This window comes from Podarcis muralis, chromosome 12, assembly GCF_964188315.1.
Source record: "Podarcis muralis chromosome 12, rPodMur119.hap1.1, whole genome shotgun sequence".
Lineage (NCBI taxonomy): Eukaryota > Metazoa > Chordata > Lepidosauria > Squamata > Lacertidae > Podarcis > Podarcis muralis.
This window is the reverse complement of record NC_135666.1, coordinates 33060280-33083486: the sequence shown is the minus strand read 5'-3', so window position 1 is coordinate 33083486 and position 23207 is coordinate 33060280. Positions and strand designations below refer to the sequence as shown.

Sequence of the window (23207 nt, the reverse complement as noted above, 5' to 3'; positions counted from 1 at the left end):
TGCAAAAAGCATGCTGAGTTGGAGGAAAGTCTTGTTCTCAAGAATCTACTTTTTCATATATACAGAATAAGCCCAAGTTATCCACGTCCTGGAGAAACAATTAAAAGCTCCAGAATGATAGTGGGATGATGCCTCTTCTCAGCGGTAGTTAGATACAACCGACTTTATTGATATATACACATTCAGGCTCATAAGGGCTGACGAAAGAATGAACTTCATTCACTTCCAAACAGAGTGCCCCTATTTAACATTAGCATCACTTCAGATCAGGCTTACATTTCGTGCATCCTTTGTGACAAATGCTGTTTGGGCGAAAGAGTGGCGTAAACAGAGCACAACCTTACTTCATATAAATCCATCCTTGGTACATGTTCTACAGCCATTGTGTGTGCACCCATCTATCAGAGGGGAGGGAGAAGTCTAATATTTAGCCAGGGGAGAACCTCAACATTTGTTTAGCACAGATCACATACCTTATTTCAGTATTCCTTATAACCCCCGGATTACATCGCTTTCCCCATATTGCAAATTGACTAGTGTGGGATGGCGAACCAGCCAACATACTGCACCAGAGAGATTAATTTTGAAATACCGTTGAGAGGATGACAGAGACAGAATTTTATTAGCCAACGAAGCATATAATGGTAGATGTTAACATTGTATATTCATGTGGCATCCCCCTTCTTGGTTGTTGTTGTTTAGACACTGGATATATATGTGAGGTTGTGTAGCACAAAACTTCCATCCAAGCTCATCATTATAAGAATTTTGTAACATTAAGAATTTGGTGCCTGAGTTTGCTTGTTTGCCTCTTCCCTCCTCACCCACTTTTCCTTTCACCATGTTTTCTTAGATTTAAACCCAAAGGCAGATATTGTGTTATTTCTATGGATTTGTCTGCCATTGTTTATTTATTAGATTTATATACCGCCCTTTATCCAAAGATCTCAGCTTGGTTCAAAAGATAAGAAAAGCACAAATAAAACCCTTGACGAGGTGAAATGGGTACTCTGTAGCGGATAATGCTGCCTGTTGCAGATTTCTAAGTGTCCTCTCAGCAGGGCTAGGATCAGGACCATAGGCCAGCTGCTCAGGCCCCAGCACTGGTCTGCTGAAGTGCCACCAGCTACAGAATCCCCCGTGGGGAATTTTGGGACGCCTTGTGTGGGTGTGAAAGTGGGCGCACATGAGATTGAGGGCGCACTCCTCGTGGGAAGCGCCCCTGCAACTTCCTCCACCGAATCCCGCCTTCTACTGTTCAAAGGGAGAGCGCAGGCAAATGAGCCAAGGGGGGACACCGGCTGCTCTCGGCAGCCTCTTCACACGGCCACTTTATTTCTGGGTTGGCCTGGCAATGAAGGCTGGCTCGATGGGGAAGTGCAGGTGAGCGGCTGAGAACGGGCAAGCCAGTGGGGAAGAAGAGGCCGCGCGTCCTGGTCTCCTGTTAAGAGGGAGCAGGCCCAGCAAGGCTGCCCCCAGAGACGTCTTGCTGCCCGCCAGCCCCACTCGCAGCAAGCCCTAATCTCTCCCCCAGAGAGAAGATGTGGACCAAAAGAGTCATGGCAGGCGGCTGCTTGCGCAAAGGCCCAATCCCACTTTGCACTGGGCGGCTGTCCGGAGGGAGATCCTGGCTCTCTCCCCTTGGCTTCCGCACCCTGGCCTGCCAGACTGGGTCCATGGGCGTAGCCAGGATTTATGTTAGCGGGGAGCAATATTTTATTACTTGATATAGGGGTGGAGGCAGTTGGCCCCCTCCTTGCCTACGCCAGTGGCTGGGTCCCACCCTCCCTTCGATGGCTGTGCCCCCCAGATATAGGGAGTAGTAACCTCCTCCTCGTGGCACCTGCTCCTCTGCGCTCTCCCTGCGGGCCAAAGGGGCGGAAGGAGGGACCCTGGCCGGAGCAGCTGCCCCATTGGCCCCCTCTGCCCCGGAGGAGCGGCGACGGTGGGCGGAAGCGGGTCCCCCCTGTCCCTGCCCGGGGCTCCTTCTCAGCCGCAGCTCGCCCTGCCTCCCGATCGCGCCTCGGAGGCTGATCCGGGGTCAGGGCGAGGGGAGCCGCGGGCGGGCGGCCGCTGGGCTGGCTGGCGCGCGGAGGCAGCTCGCATGTGGTCAGTGCCGCCGCGCCGCCGCTAAGCCAGCCCCCGGCTCACGTTACACACTCCTGTATTTATAACCTCGGCGAGCCGCTTCCCCCTCGGAGCACTTGCGCGGGACCACCTCCTTTCTGCCGCCGGCGGACAGCGCGCCGATCGGGAGCATCCGATCGAGGCCCCGCTCGGGCGCCCTGGATTATTGGCGAGCGCGCAGCGGCGGCGGCGGCATCTGGTGGCTTGGGGGGTGGCTGGCTGGGAGGAGAGCGCAGCGCCCCGGCGCCTCTTGAACCGCGGGCTTCCCTTGGCAGCGGGGGTCGCCTTGCGCGCCGCCATGGATCACACGCTCTTCGGCTGCCTGCGCAGCCCGCACCATGCCCCGGGCCAGGGCTTGCACCCTTTCTCGCAGTCGGCGCTCGCCCTGCACGGCCGCTCCGACCACATGTCCTACCCGGAGCTCTCGCCCTCGGCCTCCTCTTGCATCATCGCGGGGTACCCCAGCGAGGAGGGCATGTTCGGCAGCCAGCACCACCGCGGGCACCACCATCACCACCACCACCATCACCACCACCAGGCGCAGCAGCAGCAGCAGCAGCAACACCAGCCATTGCAGACGAACTGGCACATTCCGCAGATGGCTTCGCCGCCGCCTCCCCCTCCGCCGCCGCCCGCCTCGGCCAGGCACAGCCTGTGCCTGCAGCCCGACTCGGGTGGACCCCCGGAGCTGGGCAGTAGCCCCCCGGGACTGTGCTCGAACTCATCCAGCCTGGGGACCAGCACCCCGACGGGGGCGGCGTGCGCTCCGGGAGATTATGGCAGGCAGGCGCTGTCCCCGGTGGAAACCGAGAAGCGCGCGGGCAAGCGGAAAAGCGACAGCTCAGGTAAACGCGCCCCTCGTGTCTTTTCTTGGGTGGGTGGGTGGGTGCGGGGGTCGAAAAGGGGAAACCCACCCCCGGGTGGATCGGGCTGTTGGCGAAGAAAGTGGCTTCATCTTTGGTGCGCTCCTTTGGTGAGGTTAAGTCACCTTTGGGGAGACGCGGAGAGCGCATCGCATCGCCTTCTAGACCGCGGGCAGAGATGCAAGGACCATCAGGTGGTGGACCATAAAATCGTTGGCCGGCGGGGCGGGGTGGAGAGACTTGCTTCGGAATCGGGCATCTCTGACACCAGGGTTTCCATTCAGTCCTCCTTTCCCCAGATTTGTGTTTCCCTCCTGTTCAGGGTCGCAGGCTGCTGCGCGCTTTTGGAAGAAGCGCCACGAGCAGTCATGGACCCCGTTTCTCTTTAGGGCTGCCTAATAGATAACCGAACCATTGCACAATTGGAGGCAAGTTCTATCCCTGGAAGAAGTTTGTAGTTATTCTTTTGGTTGGTTTTATGGATTAAGAGGGTTACACACAAATATGTAAACAGTTTTATGTCTAAAATGAGATTCCTGCCTCTGAAAAGCACATAAACTGATAAATTAGGCGTACGTGTTTCAGATGTTTACAGTACTACTTGTGTAATAGATACAATGTAAATTATATCATACACATAGTGCAACTTCTTCAGGTACAGACTACAAACCGAATAGTATGTATACTATTTAAATACCCACAATAAATGCCACTTTTTATACCGTACATAGTCTTGTATAAAGAGCATAAAGCATTATTTAGGAAGAAATAGAAGTGAATTTCAATTTTGATCAATAACAATGTATAGCAAAAAGTGTAGAATTTCTGCAATTACATTTCAGTTCTTAAGACATTTACTTGAAAGTAAATTCAATATATTTAAATTTAGTGGTATTCTGAGATCAGATGCATTTACATGGCAGTTTCATTCACTTCAGAGTTTCTTTTATATGTCCTATAGTTTTAAAGCTAAATTTGACATGTGCATTTATCTGGATTGCATATCTTCTACAACAAATTCTGTGATTCTGTAAAATGTTTTAAATATGCTACAAAATTCCAAGTGGGAAGCTAGAAATGAAAGATGTCATTCACATAGTAAAACTGCTAAAGGTAAGATGTGCTTGTGCACGAACACAGATACACACACACACACACACACACACGCACGCACACACAACACACACACACACACACACACACACACACAGAGAGAGAGAGAGAGAGAGAGAGAGAGAGAGGAAGATAAATGAAGCAATGCTTAGAAAGAGAAAGTAATAGGCGTGTTCAGACAGTATGAAAAGTTCACAAGGAAAGCCTTGACCTTGTCTTGTGTCGTTTATAATTGCTAGAATAAGTAGTAGAAACCTCATATTTGAAATTTCCTACATTTTGTAGTTTTCTATCCTTTTTGAGCAATTTTCTGTGCCAATTATTTTACAGTGTTGTAGTTTCTTATTATTTCTATCTTGCGATTTATGGGAAAAAAGGTCTTGTTGATCTGAGAACACTGAATTATCTGCAAACAGAAATTGTATATTTATATAAAGAGTGAGTAATTACATTTTTCACATGTGCAAGTTGGTAATTTATTATTATTTCAAGGAGATATAATTTTAATTGGCAGAAGAATAAGAAAACAAACTTCTTACAATGCAAAATGTTAAGAAAACAGCTCATCACAATTCAAGGAAAATATTAATATTTAGCTTTTATTGAAATCCAAAAACTCATATATTTAAAGTTGAGTTGCAGTGAGTAATATTCTGTAATACAAGTAACCCAAAGTAAAACACAATCCTAAATGTATTCATAGGAACAGGGATACTGTTTAGGATTACAGCCTTAGATCCATGTCATATCAAACATTACCTAGAAAAAGCAATTTAGTGAAGCTGACTTCCCAGTAATCTGTATAAGATTGCTGGCATAAATTTGTCTAAATTATTGAAATTCTTCACTATTATAGACTTCATTATGCAAATGTTGCCTACGAATGGCTTCTGTATATTTCAGAACAGTATATGTAACAAAACATGCTTAACCATGGATGGCAAATACCAATTTTAAATTAGTCCAGTTACATAGTTTTGAACATTTCAAAAGGTTTTTCGGCAGAATTTTATTCAGTATATGTAAATTATATATTTTTGTTTTCTGCTTCAAATCGGTGCCTCTTTCTGACATAATTGAAATAATGATTTTTGTGGGGGGGTCACTTTCCCATACGAATCGAGATTAGATTTCAAATTGCTATTTCATTTTCCTTGAAACTTGAACGCCTATGGATTAGTACCTATACATATGTCTATCACGCTTGTATGTTAGAAAAGAATTATGTACAAATAACTAGGGTAATGCCTAAGGTGTAGATTCTAAATAGGCATGAATTAGACCATTGCATTTGTTAGAACCACTATATCCCAAAGAACTCCGTAGAGTCTTTCCCAAAATGTATCTGCGTGTATTTACAGTGGTGCTGACAATGAACAATTGTAAGTAATTTTCTTCATCTGGCATCACTGTGGTACAAATTTTTCTTCCATTAGAAATCCTAGCAGTAGCAAAAGCAACGCGTTTTTGTTTTGGTACACTGGTAGTTATAACTTGCAACAGTAGGTATCTTTGCAGAGCAACGAATAGACTTAATTTTTGCCCTTGTCTTGTATTGACTTTCAACAGGTTTAACGGACCTCTGTATTTGACTGATTGCAGTAGCATCACAGGAAACTGTCATCTGTTTCCAACATGATCTGTACATGATATCATGATGGGAAATTCAGTCATCAAAACTAGCAGACAAAACTAGCAGACAGTATCTTTTGCTGATGTAATATAACCTAGCATGAGAAAAACAACAATCTTTAATCAGTTTAACTTCTTTCCTTTTAAATGATCTGTGTCGTCCATCACTGCGCCTCTTTCATATCAAAACCTCTGAATTCAACACTGTAGTGCTGAGCATTTGTGTAATAATTGTGGATATATGTTGCAAACAAATTTAAATTTAAATGCGGGAGTTAATTCACCTATGTTAATGAGGATAACAATGGCCAAATAGAAGCCTTTATTCATTTTATTTAACATTTATTTATTTGATCTGTCATGCAAAATGAATCCTTATTAAGCCTCAGTGTATCAAACAATTTTCATCTCTAGCTTTCTGTCTACACTTATCTTTATTTCACTGTTGGTTAAAATGTAGTTTATAGTTAGAGATGAATACAAGCAATTCACTATTACAAAGGACTTGCGCTTTATAATCAAGCCGGGCCTGTTTAATTCAGTGGTTCTTGCCTTACAAGTAATAAGATGGAGTTTGAAATGTAAATCATTTTATTATTTATTTTGGACCGCTTCTTGACCCACCTGATAAGCTGCCCTTAGAGCTTCTTAAATATCAGATATTATCAGGGAGACTTGAATGGAAAAATGTAATAAGAAAGCAATTTTATAAGAATACGGAAATACTTTTTTAAAAAAGGAAATATTATTTGATAGCATTTTGAATAATAACAGTTACGTATTTAAGAAAGTGCATGTTGAAAAAAAAACATTTTAAAAATAAATAAATAAAAGTCTCCAAGTCTGTTCTGATAATTCATTTAATACAGGCAACAAAATTAGGCATTTGCAAACTGTTGAATGCTGTGCCAACTAAGAATTTGAGGAAGGGTGGGCAATATGGAAACAGAAATTATTCTTCAGTAATATTAAATATATTAATCCCTAAAGTAAACAAATGATAACAAGGAAGGCTTATAAAATATCCTCTGCATATTGTAAGTTTTGCTGATCCCTTCCATATACCTTGATGCTAGACTTCCCTACATTATTAACTGATGAATAAACACATTTCCTTACTTATTTTCCATTGGCATCAGTAGGATTTGTTCCCCATTATGCCTATTTGGGAAAGCTTCTTAATTATTTAAAATAATGATGAAACTATTTTTTCCATGTTCACAAACTGTTTTAACTTAAACTACCACATGCTATCCTAACACCACACAGAATTAGGTATCCTTAAATCCATTGGAATCAATGACTGGTAATTCTGTAATAATCTGTTTAGAACCTGGTACATACTACTGTTGCACAATTTCAATTAAGTGACCTGGAGTCTTGCATAAACGCCAAACATTGTGCATTTGATGGATTACTTCCAAAATATTTGCAATAATTTCCAAGAAATGCCTTTAAAAATACATGCACCAGCGTACTTATTAAAAATATCGCTTATGAGAAAATGATTCGATAAATGCCTGCCAATAGTGTGAATTTTTTGTTGCTTTTAATGATTACTCTCCAAAGCATTTTGGTGTATATACACACGCATGCATACACATAGCATAACGGATTCATCCGAGTTCTCAAACTTTTCAGCATGCTTCTACAGAACAAGCACAATATATTTACTATGTGTGTTTTTCTTTCAGACAGAGGTAATCTGTTCATTATGCTTGGTTATTATTATTATTATTATTATTATTATTATTATTATTATTATTATCAACATATCATTCATCTTGAACAAAAACACCGAATCCTACAGGCCAGGAACCAAAGATGCGATATAGGCGCATCTTAAGAGCTAGAATCCAAAGAATAGCACAATTCGTTCTGCGTTCTCATGGGGGACATTGGGCTTGTGTTTCTCAAACATCACCTCCCCATGCCAAATGGCAAACCACTTTTGAAATTAAGGGGACTTTTAAAAGCACATTTTATATGGCACAATGGGTGGTCTGGTGCTCAAAGAAGAAGAAGAAATTAAAATCCCCACATGTCCCAGCCTTTGGCATACCTAAATTAGTTCTTTTAACCCCAGCCAAGGCCATATGTGTGCCCAGTGGTATTTCCCCCCCCCCACCCCCAGCCCTTTTGAGCAGCAGACTACAACGCCATATTATTACAAGCTGCTTTTGAAAGTTTCCCTGAATTCAAAAGTAGCTTTTCCTGTAGTCTTCGGGGTTGCTTTCCAATGTACATGAGCCCAAAGTAAACTAGTTATCACAAAGAAAGAGAGAGGAAGCGATGCTTTACTGCGTTTTGCTGTAGGATTCTAAACAGATATGACTGTACTGCAGATACATCTTGATTCGGGCCAAAACTTTGGCTTAATTAAATTAATCAAATATTTCGCTGATAACATAGTAACTTTAAAACAATTCCTACAAATACAGGGCCAAATACAAATCCTACCATTAGGCAGCCTCTTCAGACAACTGATATTGGGTATCATGAAATGGTAGCAAATTGACTATTATGTGATTTATTGTGTTGTTATTGCCGGGGAGGCTGAAAGGGTGCTTATGGGAGTTTCTGCCTCAAGTACCAAAATAACTTGGTCAACCTTGATGGGGATGGAGAACTTGCTTTCCCACCTGAGGCAGCTAAATGCATTGGGCCAGCCCTGCTAACCCAAATCCAAAATGTGGGATATGGAAATAAAGCCCATTGATTACAGTAGCATTTATTTCTAGTAGCCCATTGTATGTGCGGGTATTCTGCTGGGCGTATGGAACTCTGAAACTTACAAGGAAGGGATTTCCCATTTAGAATAATATGAAACACCTATCAGAGTGTGCGCCTCTGTGATAAGTTCGGAGCTCCTGAAAGTGGAAACTGCATGTTTCCTTGAACTTTATATGTATATTGAATGGAGCTCTAGTTTAGGATGGACGCATTTAGGGTTGGAGTTTCTTTTTTGTGAGTCAAAACACAAATACCTGCTTTTAGAGGCAAAGAATATTACTTTGAATATGCTTATAATTATAGTGCAAGGCTAATAATTATTCTTAATATGAAAATATGAAATGCTATACAGTGGTACCTTGGGTTAAGAACTTAATTCATTCTGGACGTCCGTTCTTAACTTGAAACTGCTCTTAGCCTGAGTTACCACTTTAGCTAATGGGGCCTCCCGCTGCTGCCATGCCGCCGCCACGCGATTTCTGTTCTCATCCTGAAGCAAAATTCTGAACCCGAGGCACTATTTCTGGGTTAGCGGAGTCTGTAACTTGAAGTGTCTGTAACCTGAAGCATCTGTAACCTGAGGTACCACTGTATTAGTTTAAATTTCTAAGCAAGACATTTTTATTTACAATATATTTTTCTAATGCTTTTCACGAATATTATAATTACGCATCAGAAGATAAGATCATTTTAGTACGAAGTGGTTTTTGAATCAATGTGCAATTCTGTGCTCACTTATTTTGGAGTAACCTCCATTGAACACAGTGCGATCACACTTGGAACTATGCTGTGTGAATGATAAAACCCACTACTTTCCAAAGAACAACTTGAGACATACTCTAGAGCAGTCTTCCTCAACCTGGTACCCTCCAGATTTTGTTAGATGACAGCTCCCATCAGCTCCAAGTAGCACAGCCCCGTGATCAGGGATGATGGGAATTGTGGAACCTCGGGTTGAATTAGGCTGTTTGCATGTATACATAGGATTTTTTTTTATATTTAGTTTCAACATCTAACCACCATGTCCCTTGTCTTATAATGTGGTGTAAGAAACTATGATTTTTAAAAAAGCACAGTTCAAAAGCATATGTGGGTACTAAAAACAAGTTGTGTGCTTTTCTGACTTTTCCCTATGATACATCAAAACAGCTTTAAAATAATTGAAGTGCATTAAAATACTTTTGGAATTTTAATTTTAAAAATTTGGAGGTTGTGTTCTGAACGCACTTCCTAGAGAATAGCCCTCGCTGCATTCCATTGGACTACACCGCTTCCAGATGACTTGTTTATTCAGCATTCTTTGTGATTTATTTACTAGGAGGTTAGATGATGTTGCACCAAAACAAGTGTTATCCCACACTCTCCAATGCAGTTCCCCAACACTTTCCTTATCTCAGAAGGTCTGATCTTTCAGGGGAAAGGATATGTGGTGGAAGACTTCCCGATCCACTATAATTGGGTAAGCTAAATTTGCCAGTATGAAACTGAATCTCACCTGCAAACAATGACAGTCTGGAAGGATCCTTACTTCTCAGTAAACTTGCGTAAAGATTGTGCTGTATAATCTCATTTGCTTGGAAGAATAGTACGTGGATTTCAACTGAACTTAATTTTACAAATCAGGGTAGGAGATAATACACGGCCTGTGCAAACGGTATGAGATTACTTAGTTCAGGATGAGACCATATAAGACAAAGGCAAGTTTTGCTTATGTGTTGACACTTCAAATTACCTTCTGTTTTTATGCATTATAGAATTTGAATGCTTGTCTAGTTTGGGTTTGTCTTGTAGTAAAATGCCTGTAACTGCCAATAAGTCCCCATCTTTAATCTGAACTGGCTACTAACACACCCAAACAATTGCACATTTAAGACATAATTAAAGAAAAATGTGTACCTTTACAGTGGTACAGTATAATTTTATATATACTGCTGGCCCAGAATAATTTTGCGTCTATCATTTATAAATTAAATTCCTTTTGTTTTATCTTTACTTCTGTCTATCTGTTGTCATGTTGGCAAGCGAAAACAGAACCATAGCAAATTGAGCATTCTTTAATATTTTTAGGGTCAGGACAAATTGCAGAGATTTTTTAAAAAATAGAAAATGTGGGGGGGGGGGGCGGAATCTGCTATATAGGCCAATTTCTAAACATTACGAATAGTTTCCACTGTATTTTAAACATAATGAAAACAATGAATTTTATTTTACCCTGTACTCTTTCCCTCCAACCGTCATATAAAAGCCAGGTTGAACAGTCAACCATAGTAAGCAGCAGCTGCTTAAATGCAACTCTATCCGTTTGCTTTGTGCTCAGAAGAAAATCTTATGCGGATTGCTGCAAATAATGTTAGGAACTGCAAATAGTTTGTTGTTTTGAGCAAACCTACTGGCATATGTGAGGTTTGCGCAGAGATCAGGAATTATCCTCAATAGCAGTTGGTGATGTAAGGGGAAGAATAGGGGCAACAGCCACTTCTCCCCACTGGCAAGGGCCAGTTTTCTGTACTAGATGAAATACCATATTTGGGATTTATTATTAATATGGTTCCAAAAATAAGTCTGATGAAGCTCTTCATTTTTAATATATTTTAATGCAGTAAACTGACTTAGCCATATGAAAGCAAGTAAAGTAGGAAAGAGTTTATCTGACTTTCAGTACTGAACCTAGTTGTCGGACTTAGGGGTTCTGTTTGGGTGCAGGGTACATGGGTGCAGAAAACGCAGGACTGTCTTTTCCTTCTGCTATTAAACCCAATATTTATAAACAAGTTTATTTTAGATGGAGATCCGGTTAATATTGAAGCTTTAGTGAACCTGGGATATGCCTTCAGTTTCAGCAACAGGTGGAGAATAGCGGTAGGAGGTAGGTGAGCCAGGAGAATAAGGGTGGAGAGTTTATTTATTTTCTTTACTGCAGAGTATTATTTTAAAATGTGCTAGTATTTATGCAGAGGCAGTAGTACAAAGGCTTTAACTCCAAAGCTTAATGTTTGTATATTCCTAATGAGCGTGTAACCCATGGTTGTTTACAATAGGAGGGGCCTGTGCCTCCTATCATTCAGTCTGCCAGCATTAAAGCAGCTTTTACAGAAGTTGCAGTAGAAGAACAGCAAGGAAACCAAGATATTTGAATTAGTTTCAGTAGCTATCCTTTCCCATTTGGATCTACTCCACTGCAGCTCATGCTGTTTTTTGACAGACAAAATTAATAATTTGCAAGATTTCTTTTTTTTAATGGTCTCATTGAAATAACTAAAATTTGGTTGGCATCCATCTGTCTTGGGAGACAATGGAGGAGTGCACCTTTGGGGGTGAAGTCAAACTGTTGGAAGGTTACACTGTCTGCTGTGGCTGTAGATACCAGTACAGGAGAAACGTGTTTTATTGTAGCTGGGCAGATGAAGGTGCCCAGTTGTACTGGTGCAGATGTACCTTGGTGCTTTTTCTCTTTGCGCTGCTCCCAGCAGTCATTCCTCCTCTGGTCACTGCTATGGAGGCAATACCCAACTGACTTGTCTCTAGGCGCCGCGGTTGTCTGCAAGAGATTCTCACATGGCAGGGTTGCCCACCCTCATGTCACGTTTGCAGACATCTTCGTAACATGTCTGCCAACAGGCCTGGTGCTTGAAGCCAGCTTCCGAAGAACATACTTGGATTCAACTAATACCACCCAGGGAAACTATCCTGGAAGCCAAATAAGCATTAAAAGGAAAAGATTTTGCTAATAAGAAACTTCTTTCTGGTATGACAGGAGGAAAAACTAATGACTACACATGCAAGGTTGTATCCAAGTAAGTCATAATCAGAGTAGAATCAAGGGGCATGACTAACTTAAGTACACTGAAAATGAATATGAATGAAAATACTATGCACCACCAAATGCCGGTGGTGTTCTTTGTGAGTTATATTTGTACAGTCCTTTTCTTGATTCCTCAAGAGGTTGTACATCCAGCCACCAATAACACACACACCCCCGCTCTCCAGGTAGATAGTAAATCGGTGGGTCTATAATAATTTTCAGCATTGACAAGAGAACTACAATTTGCATGAGAAATTGAGCCTACCATATTACAGTGGTACCTCAGGTTAAGTACTTAATTCGTTCCGGAGGTCCATACTTAACCTGAAATTGTACTTAATCTGAAGCACAACTTTAGCTGATGGGGCCTCCTGCTGCCGCCGCGCTGCCGGAGCACGTTTTCTGTTCTCATCCTGAAGCAAAATTCTTAACCTGAAGCACTATCTCTGGGTTAGCGGAGTCTGTAACCTGAAGCATATGTAACCCGAAGCGTATGTAACCTGAGGTACCACTGTACTCCCTTAAAAGGGGAAAAATTGTGCTGTGTAGCTCATCGTCAACAATGTATTTAAAAATCTCCAAAGTTTGTCATAGTGTGTAGACAGGTGGAAACAATGTAGTTATACATCAAGACTTCCATAAAGAAACTTCTTGTTATTCCCAGTTTGAGTATTACAGCAATGTGCATGTGTTAAAATCTAGTAAATAAATGGATGTGCACAATACAGCGGATGTTTCTTCCTCTAAAAAAGACTTTCAAAATAGGCTAAAGTGGTCATGGCATAGAAAGGAATATATGGATAGTTTTTAAAACATCTCTGTTGGAAGCAGGGAGTGAGACCATTCTTTTCATTTCTGTTCTCAAAAATACAGGAGATTTTGCCAGGCTCCTCACCTGGTTATGGGCCAGCTTTTGAACCAGTGGATCTACTGCCAGTTCTTTCTTGACCCCATAATGACCTGTTTTGTTGAGTGGGTTGGTGGTTTCTACTGACTTTGCAGATGGTAGCTTCCTGACTGCCTGTGCTTTCAGCAAGTGTAGCAAGGACTTTTATGGCAACAGAACCCTCCTGCAGGAGTGTGGTTTGGGGATTGTTCCCTAAGGCTGCAATCCTGAGTCCAGTTACCTGGGAGAATGGAATAGGAATTACTTCTCAGTAGACATGGTTAGCATTGTGCTGTAATTATGTTTTCTGCTTGTCTTCAGTTTGAAATTATCAAAGCTGTCCTTCATGGTTTCCATGCTGTGCTTTCTGGAAAAAAGACACTGGAGGATTTTGATTTATAATTGCTCTTTGCTATTGATCTCCTGTAACCAGGGAAACTATAAACACTTTCCTATGTCATGTAAGCAACATATTAAATTAGAAACAACTTTTTTTTTTAATGTCCTTGATTTTGGCTTTGTGTATCTTAAATAATAAACATAACCTCTCAGTTAAATAGACCTTTGTGTTCTGATATCAAAGGAGTTCTGATAGACTTATCACAAATGCCTTTGTCTTTTTAATGGACAGAGCAATCCAAAAGAATAGGGAACCAACACATTCCAAACTCCATTCAGGAGCAGGGCAACTGGCTGCTGAGCCAACCTGAGCCTGGAGAGGGGAAACAAGCCTTTAAACTAATTTGACTGATGCCATCCTTTTTGCGGTGCAGCTTCCACTGGATTGCTAGGTCATGTTACCAAGCTGAATAGTGTTTGGGATGGGAGTAAGTCTCCCCCTGTTCTATCCTATACGAGACCCCTTTTTGGAGACTTAGCTCAGCCGCCTTCAGCTTACCTGGTTGAGCCCCAGCTGAGCTGACACTTAACAAGATGAAGAGGGCCGGCTCAAGACATTTTGCTGCCTGAGGCAAAGGACAAGATGGCGTCCTCCCCCAAGGCCCATACAGAAGACAGTTGGACTGGCAATTTAATCTTAATCCAATACTGGTGAAATGAAAATATAGGCCACCGCACTTGAGAGCAGCATAGGGGGTACAGGCCACATGGCTGTCACAACTTTTTCCCACATGGCAGCTGCCTCACTCTGCCTCATCATAGGGCCAGCCCTGTGGATGAAGGAATTCGGCCTGTATGGCTTTGGCTGAGCCCAGGCGCATCCCAGCCCAGCCAGAAATCTCTCTACAGTGGTACCTCAGGTTACATGCGCTTCAGGTTACAGACGCTTCAGGTTACAGACTCCACTAACCCAGAAATAGTACGTCAGGTTAATAACTTTGCTTCAGGATGAGAACAGAAATCGTGCTCTGGCAGTGGGAGGCCCCATTAGCTAAAGTGGTGCTTCAGGTTAAGTACAGTTTCAGGTTAAGAACGGACCTCCAGAATGAATTAAGTACTTAACCCAAGGTACCACTGTATTCCAAACTCCACGCATCCCAGAGGATATTGAGTTTGAATGGCTTCCTAAAATACTAAGAAAAATACAGGAACCCTTTGAAGAGATGGATGGTTAAAGATTAGAAGGTAGTGGAATTAAGCATAGTAACTCAGCCAAACTGTATTTTTCATAGGTATTAAGAGTCCTGCTGCTCATTCTTTCAGTTGGCAATTCTGAGTGTGTACTAAGGTGGATTTAGTCACAGCAATAAAGCTGGTTTTCCTAGACCATCATTGAATCAAGCTGATAATGGAACCTGTTAAATTTTATTCTGCATATTCTCTATGGTGAGTCACTGCAGCACAGCATGATTGCTGCAACAATACTAGCAGTTTGGATACCAAATGCTAAGATTGCCCCGTATAAGATTCCTGTATAAACATACAACAGAAAGCTGGGTGGGGGATATATATGAAAGAAACATGTTCATGTTAATTGAAGCATTTTAAGTCTATTAATACGATGCTTCTAACTTTTTAAAAAAGACTGCTGTGTGTGCAAATGAAGAACACTGAAAATTCTGGGATCATAGCAATAATATGACAAAATTTAAATAATAGGATGATTGACCAATGTATTATGATTGTATATTTTTCTTGGGCAAGCAAATGTTTGGCTCTGTAGTTAAGAATCTTTGTTTTCAGACATTGGGCAGGCTTTGAAGTCAATTTATCCAGGACTAGAGGAATTAGAGTCTTTTGTGTGCATTTTCTGGAAAAGATTACTATGTTCCTGCGAGAAATTGTAAGGCTGCTTTACTGAAGGCAGTGGAACTTACTTCTGAGTCAAGATGCAAAGGTCCAGTTAGATTCATTGATAAAAGATCATACTTTCATAAATGGGCTGCCAGATCATGTAAGTGTCCCATTTGCACAAACAAAAGGAAATAAATTTGCTGGTGCATTATATTTTAAAATAAATGCCAGGTCAATAAATGCTGAACACAACTCATCTGTTTGAAAACTAATCTATTGCCCTAAACATATTTACTTGTGAGTAAGTTCTATTGAGATCAATAAATGGCTACCCTACAGCATGACATTCCCTTTATCTCTCAGGTGAATGGTGAATCCTGGGTTCCTACATTGTCACAACTTCAGATGTTGTTTGGGGAAAAACACTAAGATAATGTGGAAGTTGTTGTTGTGAGTGTGCTGTGTAAAATATAAAATATAAAAATTTTATCCTTTCATATCTTATTATTTTTGAATTTATTAATACTCTATTAAAACTTTAATAGAAGCTGCGGGGTTTACGTAGCCCTAAGTAAATTGGTTTTAATTTGGAGTATTTGAACAGGTGGACTAATTAGCAAGTGGGTGCAAATTGCAATGATCCCATATAACACTATATTTTCATGTATTTTATTCTTGTTTTAATTATGATTCACACCCCCACCACTAGTCAAGCACTGCATTTGCTAACAAAAAACAAAAATATTTTCTCAGTTATTGAACTACTGCAATAAAAACAAAGAGTGCTTTGTCAGTGAACACTCTCTTCGTGCTGCCAGTTGAAATTCCTGAAACTGCCTTCAAAGGCAGACCTGGGTAGAGGCATTACAGTAATTTAACTAGAAAAAAGGGGAGTGATGAGATCTCAAGGGTGCACAAAAATAAAGATTTTATTGGTCCAACATGTTTTGAAATATGTACCACTGTTCTCTAGTGAGTTCTGTAATCAAATCATTTGGTACTGAGCACCCCAAAGGGGAAAAAAAGTCACCTGCTTTTTAAGCGTATATCAAAACATGTTGGGCCAACAAAAACCTTTGTTTTTGTGTACTGTTGAGATCTCCTCTCCTTCCCCCTGTTCCTCTTTTCCTATTATTGGTGCCTTCCTTCTTCTGGTTTCCCTTTACAGTAATATTACCTGGAAGAGACTAGGACATGAATAATCAGACAGTGCCTCGGTCATTCACAGTTAAATTACTGTAATGCATTCTGCCTTGGGCTGCCTTGGAAGACAATTCAGAAATTTCAGTTGGTTCAAAGTTTGAACACCAGGATATTTACTGGAGTCAGCAGAGTGCATCATTATTTATTATCTACAGTTGGTTTCTGTATTCAGATCAATTTTCCGTTTTTAATCATTAAGGCCGTAAATGGCATAGTACCTTAAAAACGGCCCTCCTCATATGATCCAGCTTGTGTCCTTTAATCTGCCTCTAGCTAGGGAAGGGGGGAGGAATTCAATTCAGTTCTCATTTAAAGGTAAACCTATCGAACCTGCACTCCTAGAAATAAGCAAATCAAAACACAGCCAACCTTCAAAATTTGAACTTCTATGAATTTTTCAATGCAGATCTCCAGCCAAGTAATGTGTACAATACACTTACATACTTACCAGTATGTAAAGTGTGTGCATAAAATGTATATACAGTATTAGTGAAGATAGCATTCAAAATGTGTTAGGGGAACTTTCTTGGCAAAATGTGTACATTAGGCAAAGTTACATGCAAAAAATATATATCTGTTTATTAGGAGAAATTCACACCAGAATGCTGATGAATTTTTAAAAGAAAAATAACAAATTTCTGTGGAAATGTGTGTAACTGAATTTAATATTGGAAAAGTGGAGAACTGAAATAGACAGATCCAATCATCCCTAGCACTAGTGGATGGCTTAGGTGGGGTGCCACTGATCACCAGACCTCTGTTTGGTCATACCACTGCAGCTTACCCAGAGGCCGAGGTGGAGCAAGGTCATGGAGGTGCAAAGGCACTACTAGTTAAGCTAACCCTCTGCTCCTGACCATGTGTTTCCAGTATACCAACCTTCCTGCTGCCTTGACTCCTTACTTTACCTCCTGGGAAGCAGCAGCAATGTAACTGACTGGAGATGAGGTGAACAGTGGCATCCCATCAAACCATTCGCTGCTGCCTCTGGGGCCCTTCTCCCGGCACCCTTGCTGTTTGATGCATAGTGAGTACGGTAGGTATAAGAGAGAACCCTTTTTACTGTGGTGCCCAGAATGTAGAACAGCCTTTCCAAAATGATTTCTCAGATTTTATGGTTGAAGGGCCATGAAAGCAATTCCCAGCAAGTCCCCCCCCCCCCCCAGCTATTTGATAGCTGTTGCTATCATTGCAGTTATTTTTATTCTTATTTTACAAGTTTATCGGATTCTTAGCCACCTTGATTATTTGGGTACAAAGACTAGGGAAATTATATGTCAGCATAGCATTTTGGAAGGGGGCAGTAAATTCAGGCATTTCTGTTCTGTTTACCCCCCCCCTCTCTCTCTCCTGTGTTGGCATGGCTTATCTGAAAGATTCTTCACTTTTGGCTGGTCTATAGAAGAAGCATACAAGCCACAGAAGTTTGACTTGACACTGTATAAACCTATTTAAGATTTGGTTTGTTTTCCTTAGTTTGACGTAAGCAATTATGGGGCTATCGCAACAGTAAATTTTATTAACGTAACTTATAAGCATAAATGTCCCCGTTTCTCATGAGAGCTAGTGCAGTAGTCCAATGGGGACTGTGTTAGCTAAAGAAATATATCAAAGTCATAAGCGGACAATGGACTTGCTTGGTAGCCACAGGCCATTTGTTGACTCAGCCTCAATCCTTCATTTATAAAGAAGAAATGACATTCTCAGTTAACTAGGGGAATTGCATGCAGGTTCCCATGCACAGGGCTGCACAGAGTTGTTGAAACACACAAACTGAAGCCCACTACAAAATGAGGCATTATGTTATGCTCCACTGCCTAATTTATCCCCCATATGAACCTGTTTGGGCCCAAAGGTCAGCTATAGAAGCCATGCTTGATATTACTGTAAGATCAGTCACATTAGAAGCATGGGAAGAAGCTGCTTCATACAGAGTCAGACCATTGGTCCATCTAGCTCAGTATTGTCTATGTTGACTGGCAGCCGTTCAGACTGGGGCCTGGTCCCTGCCCTCCTATCTGTAGTTTCCTGGAATTAAACCAGAGATCTTTTGCATGCAAAGGAAGGACATGCACTCTGACTGACACCTCCTCTTCTATTTGATCTGGAAGTCACTGTCTTCCTTTTTGCTTTATTGCTTAATTGTGACTATCCACTCACTCACAGTTTGAGAACTGCTTTCTTAGAAAGTATGCTGGAAATAAACTACAGAAAGGTCAGCATAGTTTTTCATTAAAATAGGACTGCAAGGAACTGCCTGCCAACCTGAGTATAGTTAGACTGCTCAAACCCCACTGGTATAAATGGCATCCTCTAAAGCTGATTATAGTTTAAGCTTGATGATGCCTCATTAATTTTCGTTGCGTTGCACAATACAGAGGGAAAAATCAGCATGTCTCCCAAGCTTTAGCAGACTACCGTAGACTTCAGGTGATGTCCACTCAGAATGTAGCCTGGGAATAATTTCTTTATTAGAAATAGAAGGACAAGAATGTTCTGCATAAAATGAAGCTTCAATATAAATAGAGATAAAATCTCCTGTGTTAGAAGCATTCCCCCCCCTGTATTATTTCCCCCCCTGTATTATTTTTTCCCCTGTACTATTTAACTGTCTGGCCCTATTAAAGAAGTAGGGCACTGATTTGGATATCCCTTCAGCTTTATATATCAACATTGCAAGCCATTTTGTTGCAGTACACTGATTGCGCAGTGAAAGCAGCAATCCCTCTTGCTGTTCTGGCTTCTGGGATAGCTGCACAGCCTGCATTCACTCCATAAGATGCTCACACATTTTCCCTTACTTTTTAGGAGGGAAAAAGTGAGTCTTATAGAGCAAAAAACATGGTAAATACAAAGCTGACTTGACAGGAGTGGATGTGAGGGTATGTGACACAAAGGCAGAAGGCTTTGCTTGTCTAGAATTTCCAAGCAAGTTCCACTAGTAGTACTATCAATGAGCACAGAACATGGAAGAACAAGGTCAACATTGCTTCAGCATTCCTTCCTGAAAGCATTGCAATTGGGGAATCCTGGTAAAAAAAACATTCACTCTGATTAGAAACTACCCCTACCACTCAAAATTCCCTTCTCTCCACTCTGGTGTTTTTCTTGCATGGCATGTTTCGGGAGATGTTTCAGTTTTGCAGCTGCACTGTAGCCACTGTTTTCATAAATGCCACAATTTCTGAAATTCCCTCAATCACTAAATCAGAGGTCCCCGCTTCAGTTCAGGGCGCTGCTTCATCTCAGACAAACCCTGAATCTGTCCAAAGCTCCCTGCTGTAGTTTGGGATTCATCTGAATCATATGCACAGCCCTATTGTCTGCTGCGAGGCAGAGGTGTATTTGTGGTGTCTGGCCACCCCTGGGCAGAAGAGATCTGTGCCCCTACAAAGAGAAACTATTTAAATAGATGAGACTCAATCCTGCAGACCCTGAATCATAGGTCCGCATCTTCCCACTAGGTGGGGCGGGTTGGGACAACCCCATACACATCATAATCCCTCACACACTCAACACCATTCAGGACAGTCTCTCCCTCCCTACACTTTTGTTTTAACTGCTTCTTCTACCCCACCCTCCCAAAATGGGGAGGGAATAAGCAGAAGCAGCAAAGTTCCCATCTGGATCCCAGGAAATGCCTCCTCTTCCACTAATAGCTTTTCTGAATAAGGATGATCTGGGCTGACTTCTCCCTGTGTACAGCCATTGACGGAAAGACATGTGCGGCCTTTGGAGGAGTTCCTGCACCCTTAGCCCACAGCAGTGGTGTCACTCATTGTTGGGGATTTAGAGCAGCCCAGTTAGTCTAGCTCATTTCATAGAAATTTGTGGGTATCGGGGCTCATATTTAGCCTAATAACATTTCCCCAACATCACTTTTTGGGACGCGGGTGGCGCTGTGGTCTAAACCACTGAGCCTAGGGCTTGCTGATCAGAAGGTCGGTGGTTCAAATCCCCATGATGGGGTGAGCTCCCGTTGCTCGGTCCCAGCTCCTGCCAACCTAGCAGTTCGAAAGCACGTCAAAGTGCAAGTAGATAAATAGGTACCACTCCGGCGGGAAGGTAAACGACATTTCCGTGCACTGCTCTGGTTTCACCAGAAGCAGCTTAGTTATGCTGGCCACATGACCTGGAAAAACTGTCTGCAGGCAAACGTCGGCTCCCTCGGCCTATAGAGCGAGATGAGCGCCGCAACCCCAGAGTTGTTCACAACTGGACTTAACTGTCAGAGGTCCTTTACCTTTTTTTACATCACTTTTTTTTGTTATAAAACCAAAAAGCTTAAGAGTTCAGTCCCACTGCTACTGTTGCAAATGCCACCCATCAACTTTGCCATCCCTGGGCAATTGCCCCATTAATACATTTCGGCTGCAGGAGTGGCTAAAATGATTCAGCCTGAGGGCCAACCCATCTCCCATGGCCAACCCCCTGGGGATGCATATGAGTGGTAGATGTGACTAAAATGGTGTGTGTGGCCATACCACATCCTTGCATACATGTGCACACACAGGACAACCCCCTTCCTTCTCAGCTAATATTTTTCTAAACCACTTTGAGGGGTTTTTTAAATAATCAAGTGGTTTATAAATGGTATGAAATAAATGAATAAAATAAATAATCTGTACAGATCAGTTGAGGAGGCGAGTTAGTGCTCCTCTCTGCTCATCAAATGATCAATATGATGATTAAGGAGATGGTGATTTGCATCCCGATAAGATTCCTGGGCTTTGCCTACCTCCGCACTGTGTCTACTTCATTATTGTTTTCTTTTTGCCACCACTGCCGAAATTGGTAGTGTCTAGGATATTTGCAGATAAGACCTATGTGCCTAATAACCAGATCCTGTACATTTTTATATTCAGAAGTAAATCCTGTAGTTTAATGGTTTTGATTGGGCTAGAAATCCATTAATTTCAATATAATTTAGCCACGCTTAATTTTATCTGGATTGCCCAGAAGTCAGTCCAGAGTTACACATGATTGTACTTCAATGATTTCAATGGGACTTAAGTGGCCAATTTGTTTAGGATCAGGGTATTAAGAGTCTCAGCTCTGAAGACTGTAGCTGAAATGAGAATTAGATCATATGAGTTATACATTGGCTAGTCTATTGCTAGTCCCTAGAGGACTTTTTTCCATCTCACAAAAACCCGCCACACTGTTTGGCACAAACTAAAGACTCAGCTCAAGAGGCTTCTGTTCCAGGACAGAAATAGCAGGCAGAAATGAGTGTCAGAATTGAGATGCATTTCCACAGTTCTTTGGAGACATTTTTACAACTTTTTGTCTGAGCTACACCTGGCTCTAGCCAGGAATAAATCACCTAATTTTTATGAATGCTAAATTAATCTTACTTATAAAAAGCCAAACTTTTGTGAAGTAAAATAATAATCTTACGGGGATCAGCCTACGATAGTAAATCAAGGCATTATCCAAAGACAATAAAAGGATTTCACAGATGTTTAAGGTCTGCACTGATTTCTTGTAGGCACCTTGTCCATATGAAAGGGACTTAAGCAAGGGAAGCACTCAAGTATAGCTTTATTCAGACCAGACACGTCTTGGGTGATAGTTGATTTACTGCCAGGTCACTTATGAATCTTATCAGCCATCTCATCTCTTGCCTGTTATCTTAATTCTGTATGCTATAAAAAGATTGCTTCCAGTGGAGATGATTTCACACAAGGGCTGTTCTACCCTGACTAAGCAAGGGCAGCTGCTGCTAAGGATAGAAAAAGACAATTGCATTAAAACATAACCCGTAGTTGTTGCTGCTGCTGCTGTTGAGGATGGGTTTGTGCTGGGTGAAGGCAGCTCATCCTCCTTTCTCTTCTTCAGAAGTAGGAAGCAAGGGCAAGGTAAATCTTCTTTGTCCCCCTGCCGTTTGTTCAAGGGAGCTAATTCCTTTCCTTGGGATTACAAAAAGAAAAGAAAAAAACAGGACTGGTGGACTCGCAACATGCACACAAATGTATGCTTCATTGTTAAGAAGAAGGAATAAGAGGTGATGGGAGAGAGGCACAGAAAACATCAGACTCTGTTCTAGACAGACTGACCCCTAGACTGTCTATTTCAGACTCAGTCCACTCCTATGATTGGCGGTCAATCTGAAAGCCCTGACTTAGATAGAGGAGTTTAATAAGCAAAGCCAAAAGTATATCTCTAGATTGACTCACTAACTGGATCTCCTCTGCTTCTCATATCCAGCTAAAGTTCTCGCTCCTGTCTCTAACATTTGTATGTGTGGTGGGGGGAGGGGAGGGGGGATGCAGCATTCCTTCAAAAAAGCAAAAAATAAATAAAATGAAAACCCCACCCTGTTTTCATTGATGAAATATTTGGTATTGAGTGTGTGACTTCCTCTATGGTTTTCTAGCCAATTTCCTAACATTTTTCTTCCAAGTGCACACTAAAAAGACCTTGCCTTAAATTTTAGGATAACTTGATATGAAATAGCAATAGCTTATAGTATGTTTGAAGTTCTCAAACTTGATGGCAATGAACTGTACAAATAAGCATGAGATCAATGAACCGCACGATACATGACAAACTGCTCTGCCGTGTATATTGTGTAGCATGTTGCTCAGGAGATACTTCTTAATGCATGATTACTTTCAGATCACATAATAAGCTGCATATGATTTGCTCACAG

The 23207-nt window shown here is 41.7% G+C and overlaps 1 protein-coding gene across 1 annotated transcript in view; it reads left to right on the top strand.

The window, feature by feature from the left end:
• Positions 1 to 2016: 2016 nt before the first annotated feature.
• The window catches only part of MEOX2 (mesenchyme homeobox 2), a 63313-nt gene continuing 42122 nt past the window's right edge, over positions 2017 to 23207 (top strand). Inside the window, exon 1 of the mRNA XM_028750800.2 lies at positions 2017 to 2972. Coding sequence (XP_028606633.2) covers positions 2426 to 2972 — 547 coding nt within the window. The 5' untranslated portion in view covers positions 2017 to 2425. The remainder of the gene's footprint in view (positions 2973 to 23207) is intronic.